General features: G+C 40.9%; 1 protein-coding gene across 1 annotated transcript in view; it reads left to right on the top strand.

Annotated features, from left to right (window-relative positions):
• The window catches only part of eml5 (EMAP like 5), a 239,066-nt gene that overhangs the window by 106,586 nt on the left and 110,777 nt on the right, over positions 1 to 21,703 (top strand). The window contains exon 4 of the mRNA XM_056476502.1: positions 5,941 to 6,009. Within this exon, the coding sequence (XP_056332477.1) occupies positions 5,941 to 6,009 (69 nt within the window). The remainder of the gene's footprint in view (positions 1 to 5,940; positions 6,010 to 21,703) is intronic.

The following is a 21,703-nucleotide window of genomic DNA, read 5'->3' on the forward strand; positions in this document are numbered from 1 at the left end:
TGGAGGGAAGAACAGGATCGTGATAGGGTTTCAGGAGTGATACGTGGAATGTAGGGTGAATACGGTAGTGAGAGGGTAATTGTAGTTTGTAGGTGACGGGGTTAACCTGTTCCACGATGGTGAAGGGACCAACAAATCGGGGACTTAACTTGCGAGAGGGCAGTCGCATGCGTATGTCCCGGGTGGATAGCCACACCTTTTGTCCGGGTGTGTATCTGGGTTCTTCAGACCTTCTCCTATCGGCGGTTACCTTGCTTCGACGGACTGCCCTCTGCAGATGTTGATGAGCCTCGTCCCAGACTCTCTCGCTCTCCCGGAACCAGTGATCCACTGCGGGGACATCAGATGGTTCGCCATCCCAGGGAAAGAGCGGTGGTTGGAAGCCCAGGACGCACTGGAATGGCGTGAGTCCGGTGGAGGGTTGCCGCAGTGAATTTTGGGCATATTCTGCCCAGCCCAAATACTGGCTCCAGGAGTTCTGGTGACCACTGCAGAAGGTCCTCAGGAACCGTCCCACCTCCTGAATCTTCCTCTCTGTCTGCCCGTTGGTTTGGGGATGATATCCAGAAGAGAGGCTGACGGCCACACCTAGGAGCTTGAAGAAGGCTTTCCATAGACGTGAGATGAACTGTGGACCTCTGTCCGACACAATATCTTCTGGAATACCAAATGACCTGAAGACTTGATTAAAGATATTGTCGGCAGTTTCAAAGGCTGTGGGAAGACCTTTCAGAGGGATTAGTTTGACAAACTTTGAGAATCTATCTACTATGACTAGAATACAGGTATTACCTTCTGACGAAGGGAGGTCAGTGATAAAGTCCACTCCTAGGTGTGACCAGGGACGGTTCGGAATCGGCAAGGGATGGAGCTTTCCAGCGGGTAGATGACGTGGGCTCTTGGATTGGGCACAGTCCTTACAGCCCTGAACATATTGCCTCACATCCCTTGCCATGTTTGGCCACCAGAATCGTTGGGATACTAGCGAGAGAGTATTGTTGATCCCTGGATGTCCAGTGCCTAGCGAGGTATGTAAGGAGTGGATCAGATCTACCCGGTGTTCAGGTGGTATGAACTGCCGATGAGGAGGGCATCCCGGCGGAGCAGGGGCTTCCGGAGTGGCAACGACTGGAGGAGCGTTCCAGGTGATCGGACAAATGGAGATGTGTTCGGGAAGAATCTTCGTTGGGAGTTCTTCATGATCGTGATGCTCGTGTAAACGAGAGAGAGCGTCTGCTCTTAGATTCTTGGGTCCTGGACGATAGGAAATGGAGAAATCAAAACGTGAGAAGAAAAGTGACCATCTGGCTTGACGTGGACATAGTCTCTTGGCCTCTTTGATGTATTGGAGGTTTTTGTGATCTGTGATCACCTGGAACGGATGTTTGGCTCCCTCCAACCAGTGACGCCACTCCTCCAAGGCTAGCTTGATTGCTAGAAGCTCCCTGTCTCCTATGCTGTAATTCTGCTCCGCCGGGCTCAACTTCCGAGAGAAATAGGCACAGGGATGCAGTCGGGGCGGTGTATCATGATGTTGAGATAATACTGCCCCGACGCCGGTGGTGGATGCGTCCACTTCCACCACGAAAGGAAGATTTGGGTCAGGATGAGTCAGGAGTGGGGCCCTTGTGAACTCCTTCTTAAGAAGGCGGAAGGCTGCGGCTGCTTCTTTGGTCCACTCCAGTCCTTTGGGTTTACCCTTGAGGAGATTAGTGAGAGGTGATGTAATCCTGCTGTAGTCCTTGATAAACCGTCTATAAAAGTTAGCAAACCCAAGAAACCTCTGGAGCTCCTTAATGGAAGTGGGTTCTGACCAGGATAGAACAGCCTCAATTTTCTTCCCATCCATACGTATACCGGTTTGGTCAATGATGTATCCCAAGAAATGAATCGACTTCTGGTGGAATGAGCATTTCTCCGCTTTGAGGTAGAGGTGATGTTCTCTCAATGTGTGTAGGACCTCCGCAACGTGTTGGCGATGTTCGGCCTCACTCCGGGAGTAAATGAGGATGTCATCTATGTACACTATTACACAGTGGTGAAGAAACTCCCGGAGGACTTCATGAATGAAGTTTTGGAATACGGAGGGGGCGTTGACCAGACCGTAAGGCATGACCTCATATTCATAGTGGCCAGTAGGGGTCACGAATGCTGTCTTCCATTGGTCCCCCTCACGTATTCTTATCAGATTATACGCGCTGCGGAGGTCCAATTTAGTGAAGACTTTAGCTTCTCGGAGCTGTTCCAAAGCGGCTGGTACCAGAGGAAGGGGATATCGGTATTTTACTGTACCGTTATTTAGGACCCTGTAGTCGATGCATGGACGCAGCCCTCCGTCCTTCTTGGCCACAAAGAAGAAGCTTGAGGCGGCTGGTGATTTTGAGTGACGTATGTACCCCTGACTCAGAGCCTCCCTTATGTAATCTTCCATTGCCTGATTCTCTGGAAGCGAGAGCGGGTAGATCCTACCTCTTGGCAACTGGGCATCTGGAACTAGGTCGATCGCGCAGTCCCATGGCCGATGCGGCGGTAGCTGGGAAGCTCTCTTGGGGCAGAAGACATCATGAAAGGAGCTGTACTCCTTAGGAATGTGGATAGACTGCTTCTCAGGAGGGCTCTCGACCGATGTTGCAAACAAAGAAATGGGGTTCCGACCTTGAAGAGGGAGATTTGGAAAACAGGCAGGTGTACATCCAGATCCCCATTTCTTTATCTCTCCTGTGCCCCAAGAGATGATGGGATCGTGCTTCACCAGCCACGGGCGCCCTAGAATGATGTCCATATTTGCACCCTCCAGAACCAGAAATTGAATCCTCTCTTGATGTAACAACCCCACTTGAAGAAGGATGTCTTCGCATTGTCGATGGATACGGGTCGAAGATCGAGTGCACTGGGTTATCGGTTGTATCTGGTATATGCGAGGACGCCTCAGTACGGAGGTGGAGTTGACGACAGAGGGATTGGGAGATGAAGTTCCCTGCTGACCCGGAGTCGATGAGGGCTGTGACAAGGAGAGAAATAGAGGCAGTAGTTATTTGTACGGTGGTAGTAAGTGGTTTACATTGTTCAATATTCGTACTGAATACACTCACTGAAGTCCGAATGGGACGAAGGGGACACTCCATACGGGTGTGTCCACTGACACCGCAGTATAGACACAGACCCCGGGTCAGCCTCCTCTGTCGTTCCGCTGATGTCAGTCTTCCAGACTCTATTATCATGGGTTCTGGTTCTGGAGAGGCTGTTGACTCAGGCGATTGGAGGAGTGCAGACGAGGGGGTGATGGTGTCCTGTTGATAGGAACGGAGACGATCGGAACATCGGAGAGAATGTTGGATGAATCTCTCCAGACCCATTGTATCATCTAATGTGGCCAGTTGGATTCGGAGAGTGGGTTCCAAGCCGAGCCGGTACGTGGTCAACAACGATCTCTCATTCCATCCACTTGCAGCTGCTAGAGTGCGAAACCGGAGAGCATATTCCTGTGTAGATAGAGTACCTTGCTTTAGATGATACAGCTGCTCTCCAGCGGCTACTTCCCCATCAGAACGTCCAAACACCTCTTTGAAATACTCCGTGAAGGTAGTGATGGAATTCATGACCGGCCCGGCTTGGTTCCAGATCGTCTCAGCCCATTTAAGTGCAGGTCCAGAGAGTAGAGATACGATGTAGGCGATCTTCGACTTATCTGTGGGATATAGAGAAGGTTGCATTTCGAATATGAGGGAACATTGTAACAGAAAACCATTGCACTCCCCCGCTCCGCCTGAGTAGGGCGCTGGTCGGGCCATGGGACTGGAAGGAAGGGCCGAAGAAGAAACTGTGGAGGCGGAAGTGCTCGGTGCTGGTGGTGCGTTGGAAAGTGGAGCTGGTGGCTGTAGAATCCGCTTCAACTGGTCCACCAGCTCTTGAAGGTGATCGGGGGTGCTCATGTTGTCGTCGTTATGGGTCCGGGCTTCTGTTATGAAGCGGACAGGAGACAGAGGTAAGGAAACGTTAGGGTGTTTATTAAATGACAACAAGGAGCACATGAAGGATAGCCAGGAGGATCAGGAATGATGTTGGGGTCTTTTCCTCCGTGGCTGGGTAACAGGAATACACGAGGATGGACAGCACACACCAGATACAGCTGACAGAGGATGACACAGACTTGGAAGGACTGGAAGACAGGACGATTCGGGAGGACCAGGAAGACTAGGAGGAATACAAAGAGAACAGGTAAGTAAATCGTTTGTTTTAGCTGAGGATGACTACGCTGAGTGGTCGCTCAGTTGTCCGCTTTCGTCGAGACGAGCCCGGACAATGAGCGACTGGAGTGCTGTGCTTTTATCTGGTGCTCGTGAATGTGATGCAGCTGTGTGCTCATTAGAAGTCAGGTGATGGTGATCTTCGTGAGTGGGGGTCGTGAGAGCCTGACCAATCCATGACAATAAGCATATCTGTGAGCTACTTTTATCCATTAACTTACTTACTAGTTTGAATGATGGAGAATTTCATGAATGCTATTCGGCGGTATGAAAAAAATAGAGATCTGAAAAAGTGTAAACAGCAGGCTCTGGCAGATTTGCGAAAACAAAAACTGCGAAATACTTAGCTCCTAGGACGTATTTTGCGCTCTCCAGAAATGTATATAGGGGTACGCAATCAGAATGAGCCTGGGTTGAATCAATTAGTTAATTCTTTCATTTATTCAGTAATAAAAGTAATAACTATGCTCCGATTGATCGGCATTGACTGATAATCACATGTTATGGCTGGATCAGTACTCGATTATCTGGCAGATCGAATGAAACGAGTGTTAGTTTACAGGTTTATAAGCAGAGGAAGATGCATTTTAACTTCTTAAACATCTAAATTGCACTCCAAACTTTTTCTTCATTGAGGAATGTTGAATTATTCTTCCATCATTTGCAGTGTTTCCAATTGTCAGTCATTTTTCTAACCATTTTTTTTCTGTTTAATCTATTATTTTCTGTAAAGCTGCTTCTGACCTTGACTTGTCCGCACTAAATGGTTATAACAGACATGTTTAAGGGTTTATATACAATATCCTTCATTTATTCTTTTAGGAAAGGAGAAAGCTCTACTTAAGTACCGCCCTAATAGGGATAATGCGCTTTATGCAATGTTAAAATTATATAAACCTTGAAGCATAAGAATCGGTTCTCTGTATCAGCAGATCGCCATGATGAGGAATCGGTACTCTGTATCGGCTCCAAAAATCCTGATCAGAGCATCCCTAGTAATAACATTATTAAGTATAACGGTCACACTTTATTATAAGGTTGCACTGGCTAATGTTAAGTAATGTATTTACTAACATGAACTAATAATGAACAATACTTGTACTACATTTATTAATCCTATTTCAACATTTACTAATGCATTATTAAAATACAAATTCATGCTTGTTAATATAAGTTAATGCAGTGTGAGTTAACATGAAATAATGATATTTCTGGAACAGATGAACATTAACTAATTAACTTCACTAATGTTAACAAATATGAATTAAATATGTAATAAATGTGTTGTTCATTGTTCATGTTAGTAAATTAGCTAACATTAACTAAAGCAAACTTATTGTAAAGTGTTACCAAAATAATTAAACCTCAACTGACACCCTTTCTGACATTAACTCTTTAGTAAGTACAGTTATAATGACTAACATATGGTAAAATTAAATGCAACCATAAATTATGTTATTATACACTAAATTAAATTATTATACACTACAGTTTAAAATGTTTTCACTATTGTTTTTGAAGGTTCTGAATCAAAATCTGGTACATTGTTTTAATTCCAACCATCATACACACATTTAATTTGCAAAAAAAAAATCCCAGCAGAACTTGAAAGGGACATATGCATTAATGGATTTGGAAAATGCTTTCTAATAGAATACATCATTTTGAACTTTTCTTTCTCTTTTTTATAAAGATATTTGACATATCATGGGACCTGTATCAGCAAAGCAAGCTAGTGAGCTGTGGAGTCAAACATATCAAGGTACAGGATTCTGCTTTTTCCTATTCTCTTTTGCTTTTGGCATCGGATGGGTTTGTATCAATCTATTCTTGAATTCTCAAAAGTCAGTGTGAATTGATTTATACTGTTTCTAAATACATTTCTGAGTCACACAGGAATTTCTGTTCGATATGCATACCAGAAAGGAGACGTGTAAATGTCACTTGCCAGAAGCGATTTGAAATGAATATTAGTTAACATTAAACAATGACCTTCATTTCTGAGGAAGAGCAAGCGATTACAGTTTCATTAGAAAATTAAAGGATTTTCTTTGAAGTAATTTGCTCTAGTTCATAATTTACTGTGTCCAAGGGGAGTAAATAGTCCATCTCATGTTAGCTTTACTTTTTCAGAAGCTTTTCAGTATTGAACACGCAGTTTTCCTTTTACTGTCACTTACTCAAAGCCCAGAGAGGAGCTCAAAGACTGAATCATCTCTTAAAGCAGAACTGGGACAAATAGTGAGTCACGAAAACATCTCTTTCCCTTTTTATTCCTCTGAGAAACTTGAGGATCCTTTCAAAAGTGTTTGTGGATTACGACTCCTTCAAAAAACACTTTTCAGATGAAAGAAATTGTTGGATTTCTTTTTGAATTGGTGATTCATACTGTTGAAGTCCTGCACTTTTTACTGTCAGATGGTTGAAAATGGGTTCAGAGAGAGTTCCAGTGTGGTGAAGCCATCACGATTGTTCTCTCTGGAGACAGAAGCTCTTTTTTGAACGCTACTTTGCTGTCTGCCACCTGCATACAGAGTATAAAGAGAAGATCACACATAAAGTGATTTATAAAAGCAAACTATTGAAGATTATTCATACACTTTCAGAAAGAGCTGTAACTGGGACAGTGCCTTTATAAAAGATACACATTTGTCCATGGTAACTCGAAGGTACATATTAGCAGGGTGCAGATTACAGGGTGGTTATGCTTGATTCCCCCTGAAAGATGTTACATCAGAATGTATGGGGGTCAGTTCTCTAAATAGTGAGAAACAGTTTGCTCGGATCTCCATCTTCAATAATAATATTAATAATTAAAATAATAGATAACACGTTTGACTACCCCAATAACGGTTCATACCATTGTGAATGCATAATCGCACTAATCAGTCTATGCAAGAAAAAGAACGGCACATCTAGAGCACCGATGGACATCGTAAGTGTTCACAAGACACTTTTCTTGTAAAAAGGTGTCTGTTTCTACATATAGCTTAAAAGTAAAGTAAAATTAGCTGCATAGTTTGTATAGTTTGACCTACAGTAACCTGAAATAGCTAATCTGAGAATACTGTAGGTCAGAATCACAGACTGGTCAGAATACACTAAATATCCCACAAAACGCTAAAAACTTAAATGCGTTTTTTTAATAAATTACCCAGTGACAGCTCTTGTACCTTTATTTTTGAGAGTTCTCTTGGCCTCACTTTTCTTCATGAGAAAACTCTTGGCTGAAACTGTAGTGCTATGCAAGCAGCAGGAACAAAGACACTACATACAAATGTCCTATCAGAATGTAATTTGAGCTGACTTCTTCCGAAGAGCATGTGTGGTTCATACATAGATAAGTATGTATGTGCATGTACAGAATATACACAAAGTGGAAAATTGGAATTGGAGTGGAATTTTCACTGTGTGTGTGCAAGCTAATCGGCAGTGTATCTTGCTGCTCTTGCACTTGTCACAGTAACAAACCACCTTTACAACCCCCAAGCCATTGAAATGAATGGGTTTTTCGTGTGTGGTCTGAAAGCTGCTTCATACCTCACAGTGACTAAAGCTGGAGAGAGAGTGGGATTGCTGGGAGTGCTGCACAACAAAATGTTTTTTTCGGCTCATTTTTTCAGCCATTTTTCTCTTTCGAGAAAGTTATTTTTGGCCAACAATTTTTGCCATCCCTAGTTATTTATGTCAGATCCTGTGTTCCGTTTGTTTTCACCATGTGACCTCCTCATGTGCTCCTTTGTTCTAGTTCCCGCCATAAGTTAATGTTCATCTGTTCCACATGTGTTCCGCCCCTGTGTGTGATCAGTTCAATCATCCCCAATGTATTTATTGTCCCTGTGTGTCATTCAGTCTTGGTCCGGTATTCTCTATGTTGATGCTTGTTTTCACCCCATGTCATTTCTGTGTTCTTCCATGTAAGTGTTTATCAAAAACTCCACGTATTTAATACTCCTGCGAACCTGTGCCTTTCTGAAGTGAACCCAGGCGTTACAATTTATTTGTTTTCAGCAAACATTGATTCAATTCATCTTTATTTTATATAGCGCTTTTACAATGTAGATTGTGTCAAAGCAGCTTAACATATTAGTTCTAGTAAATTGAAACTGTGTCAGTCCAGTTTTCAGAGTTGAAGTTCAGTATAGTTCAGTTCAGTGTAGTTTAAATTTCACTGCTGAAAGTCCAAACATGGAAGAGCAAATCCATCTTTGCGCAGCTCCACAAGTCCCAAAGCAAGCAAGCCATTGATGGCCTTGTGTGTTTTGTATGTTCAAGGGTCCAACAAGAGTGTAAAATGTTTAAATCATATGCGATCACTGACTCTGCTTCCAGTATTGAGGAAAGTATTGAAGCGCACATAATACTCGTTATGCTGTAGTTCTGAGGTTAGCAAGATTGAAGTTTCATTTTAAAAAATCATGTTTTATAAAGTAGAATTTATTTAGAAAAAAATTACTTAGTATTTTTTTACTACCTGAGTAATGATTCTTTTATTACAGGGTAATTAATTTATCCATTAAAAAGTCCATGCAATGATCCATGATCAAGATAAATAGATTTAATTTGGGATCTGTTGATGTGTTAATGAAAGCTCTGATGAAATCTCATTAATTTTAAAGGGCACATAGGTTACCCCTTTTTTCATATTTAATATTAGTCTTTTGTGTCCCCAGAATGTGTCTGTAAAGTTTCAGCTCAAAACACCCATCAGATTATTTATTATAGCTGTTTGAAGTGTCTATATTATAGCTGGAAAAAAGGTTTTGCTGTTTTTTTTGTACTGGCCCTTTAAGGCTAGTCCTCCCCGCCCACCGTTCCCACGTGCCTGTCAGCAATCGCCGCCCTCGGCTGCCTCAGGAAGCCGTTCTCACATAACGTGTGTGAGAAATACTACAGTAAGAACTTTAACAATCACTATTTGATGCATTTTTTTGTGGATTTGCAACAATGAGCCACACACAATGTCATTACAAAGTTCACGCACACACACAGCAAGGACACAAACACATAGCGCACACACATACACACACACACACACAAACGTAGCGCTGACATACACACACACACACACACACACACATAGCTCAGACGCGGACCCACACATACACACACACACACACACACACACACACATACACACACACACACACACACACACACACACACACACACACACACACACACACACACACACACTTAGCTCAGACATGCAGACACACGCACACACACAGCTCAGACACGAAGGCACACACACACACAGCTGTCGCAGCTGTCGCAACATGCGCGCAGCTGTCAATCAATATTGGTGGGCAGGGGGACCGCTCTCCTACGTAAAGTTGCGGTCGATCTGAAAACAGCTCCAATTGGTCCACCGTTTTAATGTTGTTAAATATGAAAAAAAAGGACTGGGTGTGTTTATTTCACCCCAATATGACAGTTTATACACTATACTTACACACATTTCTCTCTAAACAGCTTGAAAAGTAATTTTTTCACCATAGGTGCCCTTTAAACAGATTTGACTGATGTACTTGGTTTTCGAGGGTTGAATGGATTGTTTCTACAATGTGTTCATGAACTTCTTCAAGCATATTTTTGCATTGCACTTTGCAACTACATGCTGTATAAGCAATAAGTTTACTTTAGAATTTGGCCACGAGATATCTTAAAAGGCACCTATTTCCCCCCTTTTTAAGATTTAAGATAAGTCTTTTGTGTCTCCAGAATGTCTGTAAAGTCTGTAAAGTTTCAGATCAAAACGAAAACGTTTCAGAAATCTATAAAGTTTCAGATCAAAACACCCATCAGACTATTTATTATACTTTTAAGAATATTGGGATTTTCTGCTCTGAACAACCATGTGGCTGTTTTTGCTGCCGGTGCCTTTAATGCTAGTTCTCCCCTCCCACTGTTCCCACGTGTCAGAGTGTGCCCCAATCTCTGGATACATCAGATAAACAGACATAAAGGAAGCAGATCTCACATAGCGTTTGTGAGAAATACTACAGTAAGAACTTTCCCAATGATTTTTTAATGTATTTGTTGTGGAGTTAATTCAAGCCTTTCTGCAGCGATGAGTCACACACTATGTCGTCACTCTCAGACACACAAACACAGCGCACGCGTTTAACTTTGCACGGCAAATGTGACAGGATACACGTTACTAGACACTGCTGTATGAATATCTGTTATGTTAATGTACAAAAAAAAACCTGATTTAACGTCCACAAGCCGGGATTGAAGCGGCGTCTTTTATAATTTGTACTGACGTGCGGCTGTAGTAATAAAGATGGTAAAATCGCTGTAATTCATTACAAACAAGCACTTGTCATTCTGGATCACATTTGATGATGATTGATGATCACAGTGAGCTGAACAGATCTCCTGTCTTGTTGATATGATTTTGCATGTTACTACGGAAACATGTTAATACACGGCTGTCAATCAACCCTGGGTGGAGAAATCACACTCCTACATCACATGCCTCAAAATGGGAGGAATTTGGATCCTATTTTAACATCAGGAAATTTAAAAAAGAGACTTATTGTTTTTATATAACTCCAATATGACTGTGGACACACTATATCTACACACAGTTCTGTCCAAACAGCATAGAAAAGTTAATTTTCATCATAGGTTCCTTTTAGGTTTTATCATTTCCACATTAAATAAATAAATCACTGCACAATCACATAAAACCCAGTGTTGTCAATTGCTGCATCTCTTTCTCTTTCATCACTTAGCATAAACCTTTGGCTTTATGTTCTTGTCATGAAGTAATCCACAATCCTCTTGGGCTATATACTTTTTAATCTTCATTTCTCTCTCTCTCTTTCTCTTTATTTCTCTCTCATGACTGTCTCCTGTTCTTCCCCTATATCTCTTGCTGCATCAGTTTTTTTCTCTTACTATATGTCCATTTTAAGCCACCTCTTCATATAGTTAGGTTAATGTAGCAGTTGTCTCACATAATTTCTGCGTCTTTACCCCTCAACCATGTGACATCTGCTCCCCGGGCCTGTGCTCACTCAGCGATTATGCACTCAAAGCATGCCAGAGATTTATTTCGCTGTAATCCCCCGTTTCTCTCTCTCTTTTGCTCTCTTTCTGTTTCTCTTTGAGAGAGCCCCAGAGAAACTGAAACTCTCTGGTGCCAGATGAAAAGCTACATTTTGTGTGGTTCTATAATTTCTTCAAAGCCAGCTAAAGATGTTCTTCAATTAAAATACTAGGCATACTCTCCATACTACACACACACAAGCATATTAACTGAAATTAAACCACACAAGTGACTCATTTGGAACATTTACAGTAGACACACATGGTGCCCGATGTGAGATCAGGCATGAGCAGCAACAACAGAACACATCCATAAAAAATAAAATAACTTCAAGTAAGATTAAGACTGTCAGATTAAACTACCATTAAAAACCAGAGCTAGACTGGAACAGAGGTGTATTCGAGAGATACGTTATCATGTGCACACAATAAATACCCTAGTACATAGAACATAGAATGAAATTTGTATGTTGCAAATCTCCCTTACAAAGAAAGTAAAAGTAATCAAACAAATATAAAACATACAAAAAAATGTTCAAAATATACACATAAACCATGTACAAACAAACAAAGTTGGCAGTTATTGGGAGTGATACTAAGTGAAGCCAAAGTCTCAAGCAAAGTTTCAAGCAAAGTCTATTCCCTTGCTATATTTTCAATGCCTCCAGGCAGTTCATCCAAGACTAAAGTCTAAAATTATTAATCCTGAAGAATTTTGAAATCTTAAAAACTTCTTGCCGAACTTAATTACTCGTAATTACTTAAATTCTGCCAAATTTAATTACATATTTAAAATCAGCAACAAAATCTGAAGTGACCTTTTGTCATTATTATTTATGCTTAAACTTTATTTAAGTGTAAAACTTTTTATTTTTAGTTTGCTGTAGCTAACAGCACATGTGCAAATATTAGCATGACCAATCTTCTTTTTGGCTGATTCAATAGTATTCAGAGGGTATGGTTATAATCTGGAAAAACAGAGACAGTACTCACAGCAAAGACTAGCATAACATGTGATGGGATGTAATGGGATGTCAGATCAATGCAGGCACACAGTATTCACCAAATGACAGGGGTTGGCATAACAAAGAAACAACACATGGAGCAAAGAATTCTGGCATAGATTTGGCATAAGTCTGGCACAGCAGGCATTCATCCGGCACTGGGATGCAACATGTGGACCAAACATGGCCCTGGTTTGGCAGAGATGGCACCGTCTTTAAGGCGGCACACAATATTTGGGCCAGATATAAAATTTAGTATTTGTCCCAGATGTTAATAATTGATATGTGGGCCACATACGTTTGGCCCCTCTTGACTCACATTTAAAATAAATTTTTATTATTTTCAAATAAAGAAAAAAATTCTACCAATCAGGTCGCTTCAAGAAAAGCACACCCATAGCAAGTCTAAAGCGCAATAATTCATGGGTTTATCAATTTTGTTGCAGTCGTGACACAACAACATATCAGTCCCAGTTCAAGCTCAGTTATGGGTCATTAACTTGGCTGAGACTTGGCCCATGGTCCATGTATGGCCCTAGTCTGAAAGCCAGACTTGGTCCTTTCATGTACTGTAATTCACTGAGGCATGTGGGCCAAGCAAAAGCTGATTGAGTGGGCCAGAGCTGGGATATTTTGCTATGTGGGAACCTCTACAGACCCCTCCCCCATTGATTGTGTGGCTATAATGATTAGCTATTACACCATTGGCTATTTCGACTGGAAGGTGGGACTAGGGCTGCACGATTTGGAGAAAAAAATTGCGATTTATCTGATTAAAATTGCGTTCTGTGATTGGTCATTGTGTTCCTGCACTCAACAGAAAAGGCTGCGATTGGCTCTAACAGTCAGCGTTATTCACTCTGGCGTTATTAACAGATGAGTGATGCGGATACAGAAAAATGGCCGCGGTCTATAATGCTATAATGTTATTACAGCTGATCCATGATAGACATGGTGGAAAAACTCGTGCTGCAGAGTAATGCGGTCGTGTGTTGGAGAGAGAGAGAGAGAGAGAGAGAGAGAGAGAGAGAGAGAGAGAAGCAGAGCAGAGATGGAGTTTAAAGCTTTTATTTTCCCCATAGTGAAATACAGGCTCATGGGTTTTGCTGTAACAGTCATCTGCTTTTTAAGCAACATAAGTTGGTTCGTTTTAATTGTTTGCACTTGCCTCCCTCGCCATAGTATGAAATCGAAATAATTGCAGCTTTTGCAATTTGAAAATCGCACCTTTTCAAATCACGATTTCAGTTTAAAATTGATTAACAATGCAGGCCTAGGTGGGACTTTCTTCTCTGTGTCAGCCATACTACAGTAAGTGTTACACATTTCCCTATTCATAGTGATACGAATGAACTTTCTAGGTATACCTATATATAATTTAATATAATTTACAGCCAGAGGTGCTCAACCCTATTCCTCCAGATCTACCTTCCTGCAGAGTTCAGCGCCGATCCTGATCAAATACAACTAAACCAGCCTCGAGATCTTTCTTCCTGCAGAGTTTAGCTCTAACCCTTATCAAACACAACTAAACCAACTAAGTAGGATCTGAAGGACCACTTGGTAATTAAAGAAAGGCATGTTTGATTAAGGTTACAGCTAAACTCTAGAAAGGTAAATCTCCAGGAAAAGGATTAGGCACCCTTACTTTAAGCCCTTTCTAGGTGCATTTCTATTATAAATGTGCGCAGAATCTTTAAATACATTGTTATACAACTTAATCTTTTCTTTACAACTCAATAAGTCATTCCAGAAATTTTTAATCATAAAATAAATACAAAAGTATTCACCTGGAGTTCCTCTGCAGGACTCAAGATGTGTTAAACACTTTTGCCACTGGCCTTGCTCCACTTAGACAACTCTCTCAGCCCCACCTACACTGGTTACAGTTATACCAAACTATCCAATCACAGATCTCGAGCTCCACGTAGTCACGACGTGTTGATGACGTGCGAAGGGTATTTGCTACTCTGGACCAACCACATGCACTTAATAATTGTCCTTTAGAGGTGATGCACTAAAAATGACTCCAAAGACATTCTTTAAAGCCCCTAGTTGCTAGTGTGCCTCCTGAGTCTAGGGTAGAGAGGTATACCCACACAACTTAAACAGTTGAATGAATTGGATATCGATCCATAGTCAGTGTGCCGGCATGCATACAGGCATTTGACAAATTTCCTGAGGTTTTCTTTCAGACCCCGCAGGATTGTCTCAATCCACTTAACTGCATATATAGTACAAAAAAGTCTCATGATGAGGCTTTATGGTTTGACTGGAGCAAACCGAGGCCGTCTGCTCAAAGAAACCTACTCACTGCCTCCCACTACACACAACATAATCACAGCTTCACCCACAGGGCCCAACAAAATCACCATATTTACAACACGACCATCACAACAGTGGTTTGGAAATGGGATATGTGACAGGAGCTGCACACCACACAATTAGATGTAACTAGATTAAGGTGTAGTGGGCCACCCTGGACTAATTATCCGTTTCCTTTTCTCGCAGTATGCTAATTATAGCTGTCTCGGTGACTTTAAGGCTGTTTGATTAGTCTAGATGTGCTGGATTCAGGAAGGTTTGCACACATGAACAGGAGGAGGTTTTTTCCCGTAGAACAAAAAAAAAAAGACGTGCCTCAGGATGAAGACAGTCTGCCTCTAATGGAGCCTTGGCAGATGAATAGCACTGACTCATTTTGATTATATTAAAGCTTTACCAGAGCACAGACCTGCAGAAACACAGGAGCCTGTGATTCACAATGGCTTTGAATGTCCCTGACATAATGCAGCCTGGCTGTCTGGAACCGCACCGTCTGCCCCAGCGCAAGGTTGCTAATGGGCCAACGACTGCTTTTTCATCTTTTCATTCTCTTTCAGTCAGCTTTTTGCCAGATGTGCTGGATTGAATGGATGAAAATCCTGCTAAATGTACAGTATGGTAAAAAACTAGCAGCTGTGCTTGTTATAAATTGTGACAAAGCTTTAGTCTTTGTGATAATTAGACTTTTAGTATGCAAGTGCTTTTATTGAACTATAATTGTATAAATTAACATTTGAGAAAAAAGAAATATGATGTTTTGTATTGAACATGTGCTCATAAACTAAAAATCTTAAAAGAATGGTCAAATCTGACCATCCAGGGGCCATTCTAAGAAGTCATGGGGTGTCTTTCCATTTTTATGCAGAGTAGTTTTTCACAGCATTTGTAATTTGCTAAGTAGTTTTAAAAATGTGTAATTTTATTTTCTCTTGAGTACATTTTTAGTGCAGTATTGGTACAACTCTCACATGGTCGCCCACTAAAGTTAAGCAGGGCTGAGCCTGGTCAGCATGGGAGACAGTATGGGAGAGTATGAATGGAAGACCACATGGGAAAGCTAGGTTGCTGTCAGAAGTGATGTTAGTGAGGCCAGCAGGGTGTGCTCAACCTATGGTCTGTGTGGGACCGAACGCCCCAGTATAGTGGGGACTGTAAGGGGATATACAGTAGTCCCAGTATAGTGGGGGGTATATAAGGGGACTCTATACTGTCAGTGACAGCCGTCTTTTGTAACCCCGGCATCCTGGCCAAATTTGCCCACTGGCCTCTGTCCATCATGGCCTCCCAACCATCCCCAAATTCATCACACTGTCTCCTCTGTCTTCTCGGTGTGCGGTCTGGCGCAATATGGCTGCATCCAGGTGGATGCTGCACACACGTGGTGGATTCAGTCTGAGATTTCCCCCAAAAATGTGCAAAGTGCTTTGAGTGTCCAGAAAAGTGCTGCATAAATGTAAGGAATTCTAATAATAATAATAATAATTCTTTTTATTATTATTATTATTATTATTATTATTATTATTATTATTATTATTATTATTATTATTATTATTATTACTACTACTACTATTTTCCTTCAACCTGCAGTCACTATTTAATTTTTTCTTGTCTATGGTGATTGGCTAAAGTCACTCAAGTCACACATAGAAAGTAAATAGCATCATACTGAACAACCTCAAGACATGGGCACTTTATAAATGCAGCAAACCAATGACCCAGAGTCTGTTTAGACTACATATCACTGATGAGAAAATGAAGGATGTTGACTGTATGATGACTGAAATCACCAAAAAGCCTTAAAGGGAACATAATTTACCTCTTTTTTATGATTTAATATTAATATTATGGTTCTTCTGAATGTGCCAGTTTAGGTTCAGTTTAAAACACAATTCAGATTTTTTTATTATAATGTGTTAAAAAGTGTCATGTTGGGGGCGTGTCCACAGTTCGCTGATTTATGGGTGTGTTGCTTCACATGTAAATTAGTTTCGGCTTCCCGCCAATGTAACAAGGGGCGGGGCCATGAGCTCACCCGCTCTGCGTTTGCAACAGTCTGACAAGCAGGAGAGGATCACCATTCAGTCGTACATGTACGACTCTGACACAGACCAAGCAGAGAGTACAAAATCATTTGTGTCTTTGTATCGTTTTACAGCCAACTGTGTGCTATTTTAAAGTGGCGAGCTTGTACACAGAAACTAATAACCACGCACACTGAATTAACTTTGACTGAGGCACCGGATGCGCCGCTCGAAGCCGCTACACGGCACACCAGACACTCTCTGTAGCGCGGCAGAAACGTGTGTCCCGAATCGACGCGCCACGCATTTTTGAATTCTAAACATAGGTTTCTGCAGCGGTCCGCGGCACCCAGCCGTCGACTTGAGTGTACCCTGATAGAAACCGATGTTTAGAATTCTAAAACGCATGCTAGTTAAGATCACAGGGAGCTTCTGGGATCGCGAGAAATGCAAACGGCTGAAGTATAAGGTAGACTCAATGAGAAGTACACATGTTTGCAAACCTACCTAAAGATACAACCAATAATTTCGATTAGAGCGATAATTTAGAGAATATTGCTCTTGTGTTGAGCCCAATGAGCTTGCAACTAAAAATAGAGCTAGGGTGTTCCTTTAGTGATATCGCTTCGACTCACGCTGAAAATGGCGGACGTGAATCAACAAACTGAGGATATGATGACACGCCTGTCAATCAATATTGGTGGGCGGGGGGACCGCTCTCCTACGTCAGGTATCGGTCGATTTGAAAACAGCTCCAATTGGTCCACCGTTTTTTATGTTGTTAAATTGAAAAAAAAAGCACTGGGTGTGCTTATATCACCCCAATATGACAGTCTATACACCATACATGCACATATGTCTGTCCAAACAGCTTGAAAAGTAGATTTTTTAACATAGGTGCCCTTTAAACAATCACTAAATTGAACGAATGAAGAAGGGAAGGAAAGGGCTGACTGAAGGAAGGACTAAACAAGGAATGAAAGGAAGGACTGAACGAAGGAAGGAAGGACCAAACTAATGAAGGAAGGAAGGACCAAATGAATGAAGGAAGGATTCAAGGAAGGAACAAACAAAAAAATAAATAAACAAAGGACCTAATAAAGGAAGGAACAAAAAAAATGAATGAATGAACAAATTAATGAGCAAACGAATGAAGCGAGGAAAGAAGGAAGAAGCAAATGAATGAAGGAGGAATTCAAGGAAGGACAGAACTAACTAAGGAAGGAAGGAAGGAACAAACAATTGAACGAATGAATGAATAAACAAACAACGGACCTAATGAAGGAAGGAACAAAAATATGAAAAAATAAACGAACCAACGAATGATCGAACAAATGAAGGGAGGAACGAAGGAAGGAACAAATGAATAAAGGAAGGAACGTACAAACAAATGAATGGATGAAGGAAGGAAGGACAGAACAAACAAACAATGGAAGGAAAGTTAGAAGGAAGGAACATAGGAAGATTACTAGATGCACTACAGTATACATTTACACATCCCTGCACAAACTGCATGTAAATGCATCAACTATTCACAGTGTAATACTCACTACTCACGACTCTTTACCATCGACTGTAGGCCTGTGAACAGATCCAACACCATCATCAAATTTGCAGATGACACCACAGTGATTGGTCTAATCAGCAATAATGATGAGACTGCCTACAGGGAGGAGATACAGCATCTGGCCACTTGGTGCACCGACAATAATCTGCTCCTTAACACCAATAAGACCAAGGAGCTCATTGTGGACTTCAGGAAGGGACGAACAGGCTCGCATGATCCCATCCACATTAATGGGATGGCCGTTGAGCCTGTCTCATCCTTCAAGTTCCTGGGGACCCACATCTCAAAGGACCTTTCCTGGACCACCAACACCTCCAGCCTGGTCAAGAAGGCTCATCAGCGCCTATTCTTCTTGAGGCAACTTAAGAAGAACCAGCTTTCATCAGCCGTCCTGGTGAACTTCTACCGCTGCACAATAGAAAGCATCCTGACCAACTGCGTCACAGTCTGGTATGGAAGCTGCTCTGTTGCTGAGCGTAAGGCACTGCAGCGGGTGGTGAAAACTGCCCAACGCATCACAGGGACTACACTGCCAGCCATAGAGGACATCCAGAAGAAACACTGTCTGCGCCGAGCACGCAGTATTCTTAAGGACACCTCTCACCCTGATCACAGACTGTTCTCTCTCCTGCCTTCCGGCAGGCGCTTCAGGCTCCCCCGGACAAAAACCAGCAGACTGAGGAACAGCTTTTTCCCCAGAGCTGTCTTCCTTTTGAACTCTGCCCCTCACTGACTCTTTTGCCCCCCCAATACACCCCCCACACTCCTCTAACTTATACTCCTCACAATCACTGCACTATTTAACATTTGCACATTTAAAGTTTGCACATATTCATTGCACTGATTCATTTACTTGAACTGTACATACCCACAGCACATGGACATTTGTAATTTGTAATTATGTTTATCTATCTGCCACTCCTGATTATTAATAGCATCATGTACATATATTCATTTATGCAAATCTCTGTTTATAGCTAATACAACCTGTATATAATGTTGATAGTACATCCATCTGTAAATATCACCATAGTTTTTCTATAACTGCACTTTATAACTTATACCTGTATAATGCACTTGCTGCTATTGCACTGCTGGTTAGACCGAAACTGCATTACGTTGCCTTGTACTTGTACATGTGTAATGACAATAAAGTTGAATCTAATCTAATCTAATCTCTTGAGTACTTTTAAAAGGGCTACGTTTTACTCATGCTTTAAGTAATATTTACAAAAGATACGTTTACTACTTGCCCTACATTTTTGGGCAAGTAATGGTACTTTTGCTTGAATATGATTTTTCAGTACTCTTTCCACCACTGCCTATTAAAATGAATGACCCTCTTGCTCTTTGTATCTTACTAAGGTGTTTAGATGGGATTAAAATCTCACAAGTTTTTAACATTAAATGATGGTAAGACCATACCTGTCAACCATCCCGTTTTTCCTGGTATTCTCCCGTATTTTACAGTTCTATCCTGCTGTCATCCCGTAAAGGTATTTTCCTGTATTTCTCCCGTATTTTTTATCTTTCTGCGAAGAGCCGATCCTCGCTATACGCAACCTAGTTCATCGAACCACCAGGGGCTGCCCCTTGCTCTTAAATGTGAACCTGTTCTGTGCTTTCATTTTATTAAGACATAAAACACTTTGAAATAAACATAAAAACGGCGCGATTCATTTCCTTTTTATTACAGGCACTGCCCCTGTGTAATCCTCAAAACAGTCAGTCCATGTAACGATGCATGACTGTCAGCTGATGCGCTCCATAGTGATAAATAGACGCTGTTTCCCAAGCGGATTCTGTACGTATGCGATTTGATTCTTGGGTTTTGGGTGCGTGTTTGAACAGACATATACACGTCATCATCATAATAATAATGATAATAATGATGATAATAATAATAATAATAATAATAATAATAATAATAATAATAATAATAATAATAATAATAATAATGACGGTTCATTCCGCTGTGGAAACCCCAGATCAATAAAGGGACTAAGCCGAAAAGAAAATTAATGAATGAATAATAATAATAACAACATCTAGACATGTCAATCTTGTTGGGTTTTCTTTTAAACACAATAAATTTTGTCTTAAATGAGCATAAACAGTTAGGAAAGCAATCAAATGCTTTCATTATAGATCTGTGCATTTTTAAAGTGACACCTCTGTTATTTAATGTATACAGATTGTTTAAATTATACAGTGAAGAAAAGATGAATGAGATGTGATAACTTGATTCAATTTCTTTATAATAGCTAATAATTTTAATGAGCTGAACTGTGCTAATTTATTTGCTGCTTTTTCTAACGTATACTAATTATTATATCCTCTGTAAATAATAAAACGTATTACTGACCATTTTAGCAGTTTATTTACAATGAAACAGCTCCAGATTAACATATTTTGTGGGTTTTTTGGGGGTGGGGGGAGGGGTATGGGTAAGCTCTACTGATAACACTCAGGCTACATGCTAGATCTGGGCTGCTGGCTTCAGATCCCCCGTGTGCGAAATCTGGGTGTCATCTATAATGATTCGTTGAAACTAGACAAACAGATCAGTTTGGTTATTAGCTCCAGTTTTTATCAACTCCGTTTGCTGTCTAAAGTCAAACATTTCTTAAATCCACCACACTAGAGATGGCTGTCTATGGTTTTATTACGTTACAGTTAGCCTACTGCAATTTACTTTACTGTGGCATATTAAAATCCCAAATTTCTTGCCTTCAGTCAAACCAAAATGCTGCTGCTAGTTTTATTTGTAATAGTAGGAAACATGACCACATTAGCCCTCTCCTAAGGTACCTCAATTGGCTGCCCATCCAATTCAGAATTGATTTTAAAGTGCTGTTACTGGTTTTTAAATCCCATCATAATCTAGCCCCAACCTATCTCTCAGATCTGTTGCATTTTTACACTTCCGTAAGATATCTTACATCAAGTGATTAAAACTTTCTTTTAGTTCTTTTAGTAGACATAGTTTTCTCTGTGGCAGGTCCGTGGTTATGGAACAATGCACCTTGAGATTAGAATCACTCCCAAAAACATACCTATTTAGCTTGGCTTTTAAATATTCTTTTTAATAGTCCTTACTGCTATATTTTTAAAATTTATTTAGTAGTTTCTCTTGGATTATTTTTATGTTTTTTAGATTCTGTCTTTTTATTTTACATTGACTTATGCACACCACTTTGGTCAGTCTTGTGACTGTTTTGTGTGCCTTATAAATAAATGAAGTTGAATTTAAACTTGACCATGCCAGGCATGCAGACAAAGGAAGGTGAATGGGGTCTAATTTGCAGAACTGTTACTTTAAACTAAAACAGGAGAACTTTCACAAGAATCTACTTAACACAAATGACACCATACAAAGAACAGAAGAAACTGAAGGCAATTAGTAATCAATGTAGCTGGTGATCTATACAAGGAGCAGGTGGAGGCAATCAATAAAACAATGAGTAACCATGAAAACAA

Source organism: Danio aesculapii, chromosome 17 (assembly GCF_903798145.1).
Source record: "Danio aesculapii chromosome 17, fDanAes4.1, whole genome shotgun sequence".
In the NCBI taxonomy this organism is placed as follows: Eukaryota; Metazoa; Chordata; class Actinopteri; order Cypriniformes; family Danionidae; genus Danio; species Danio aesculapii.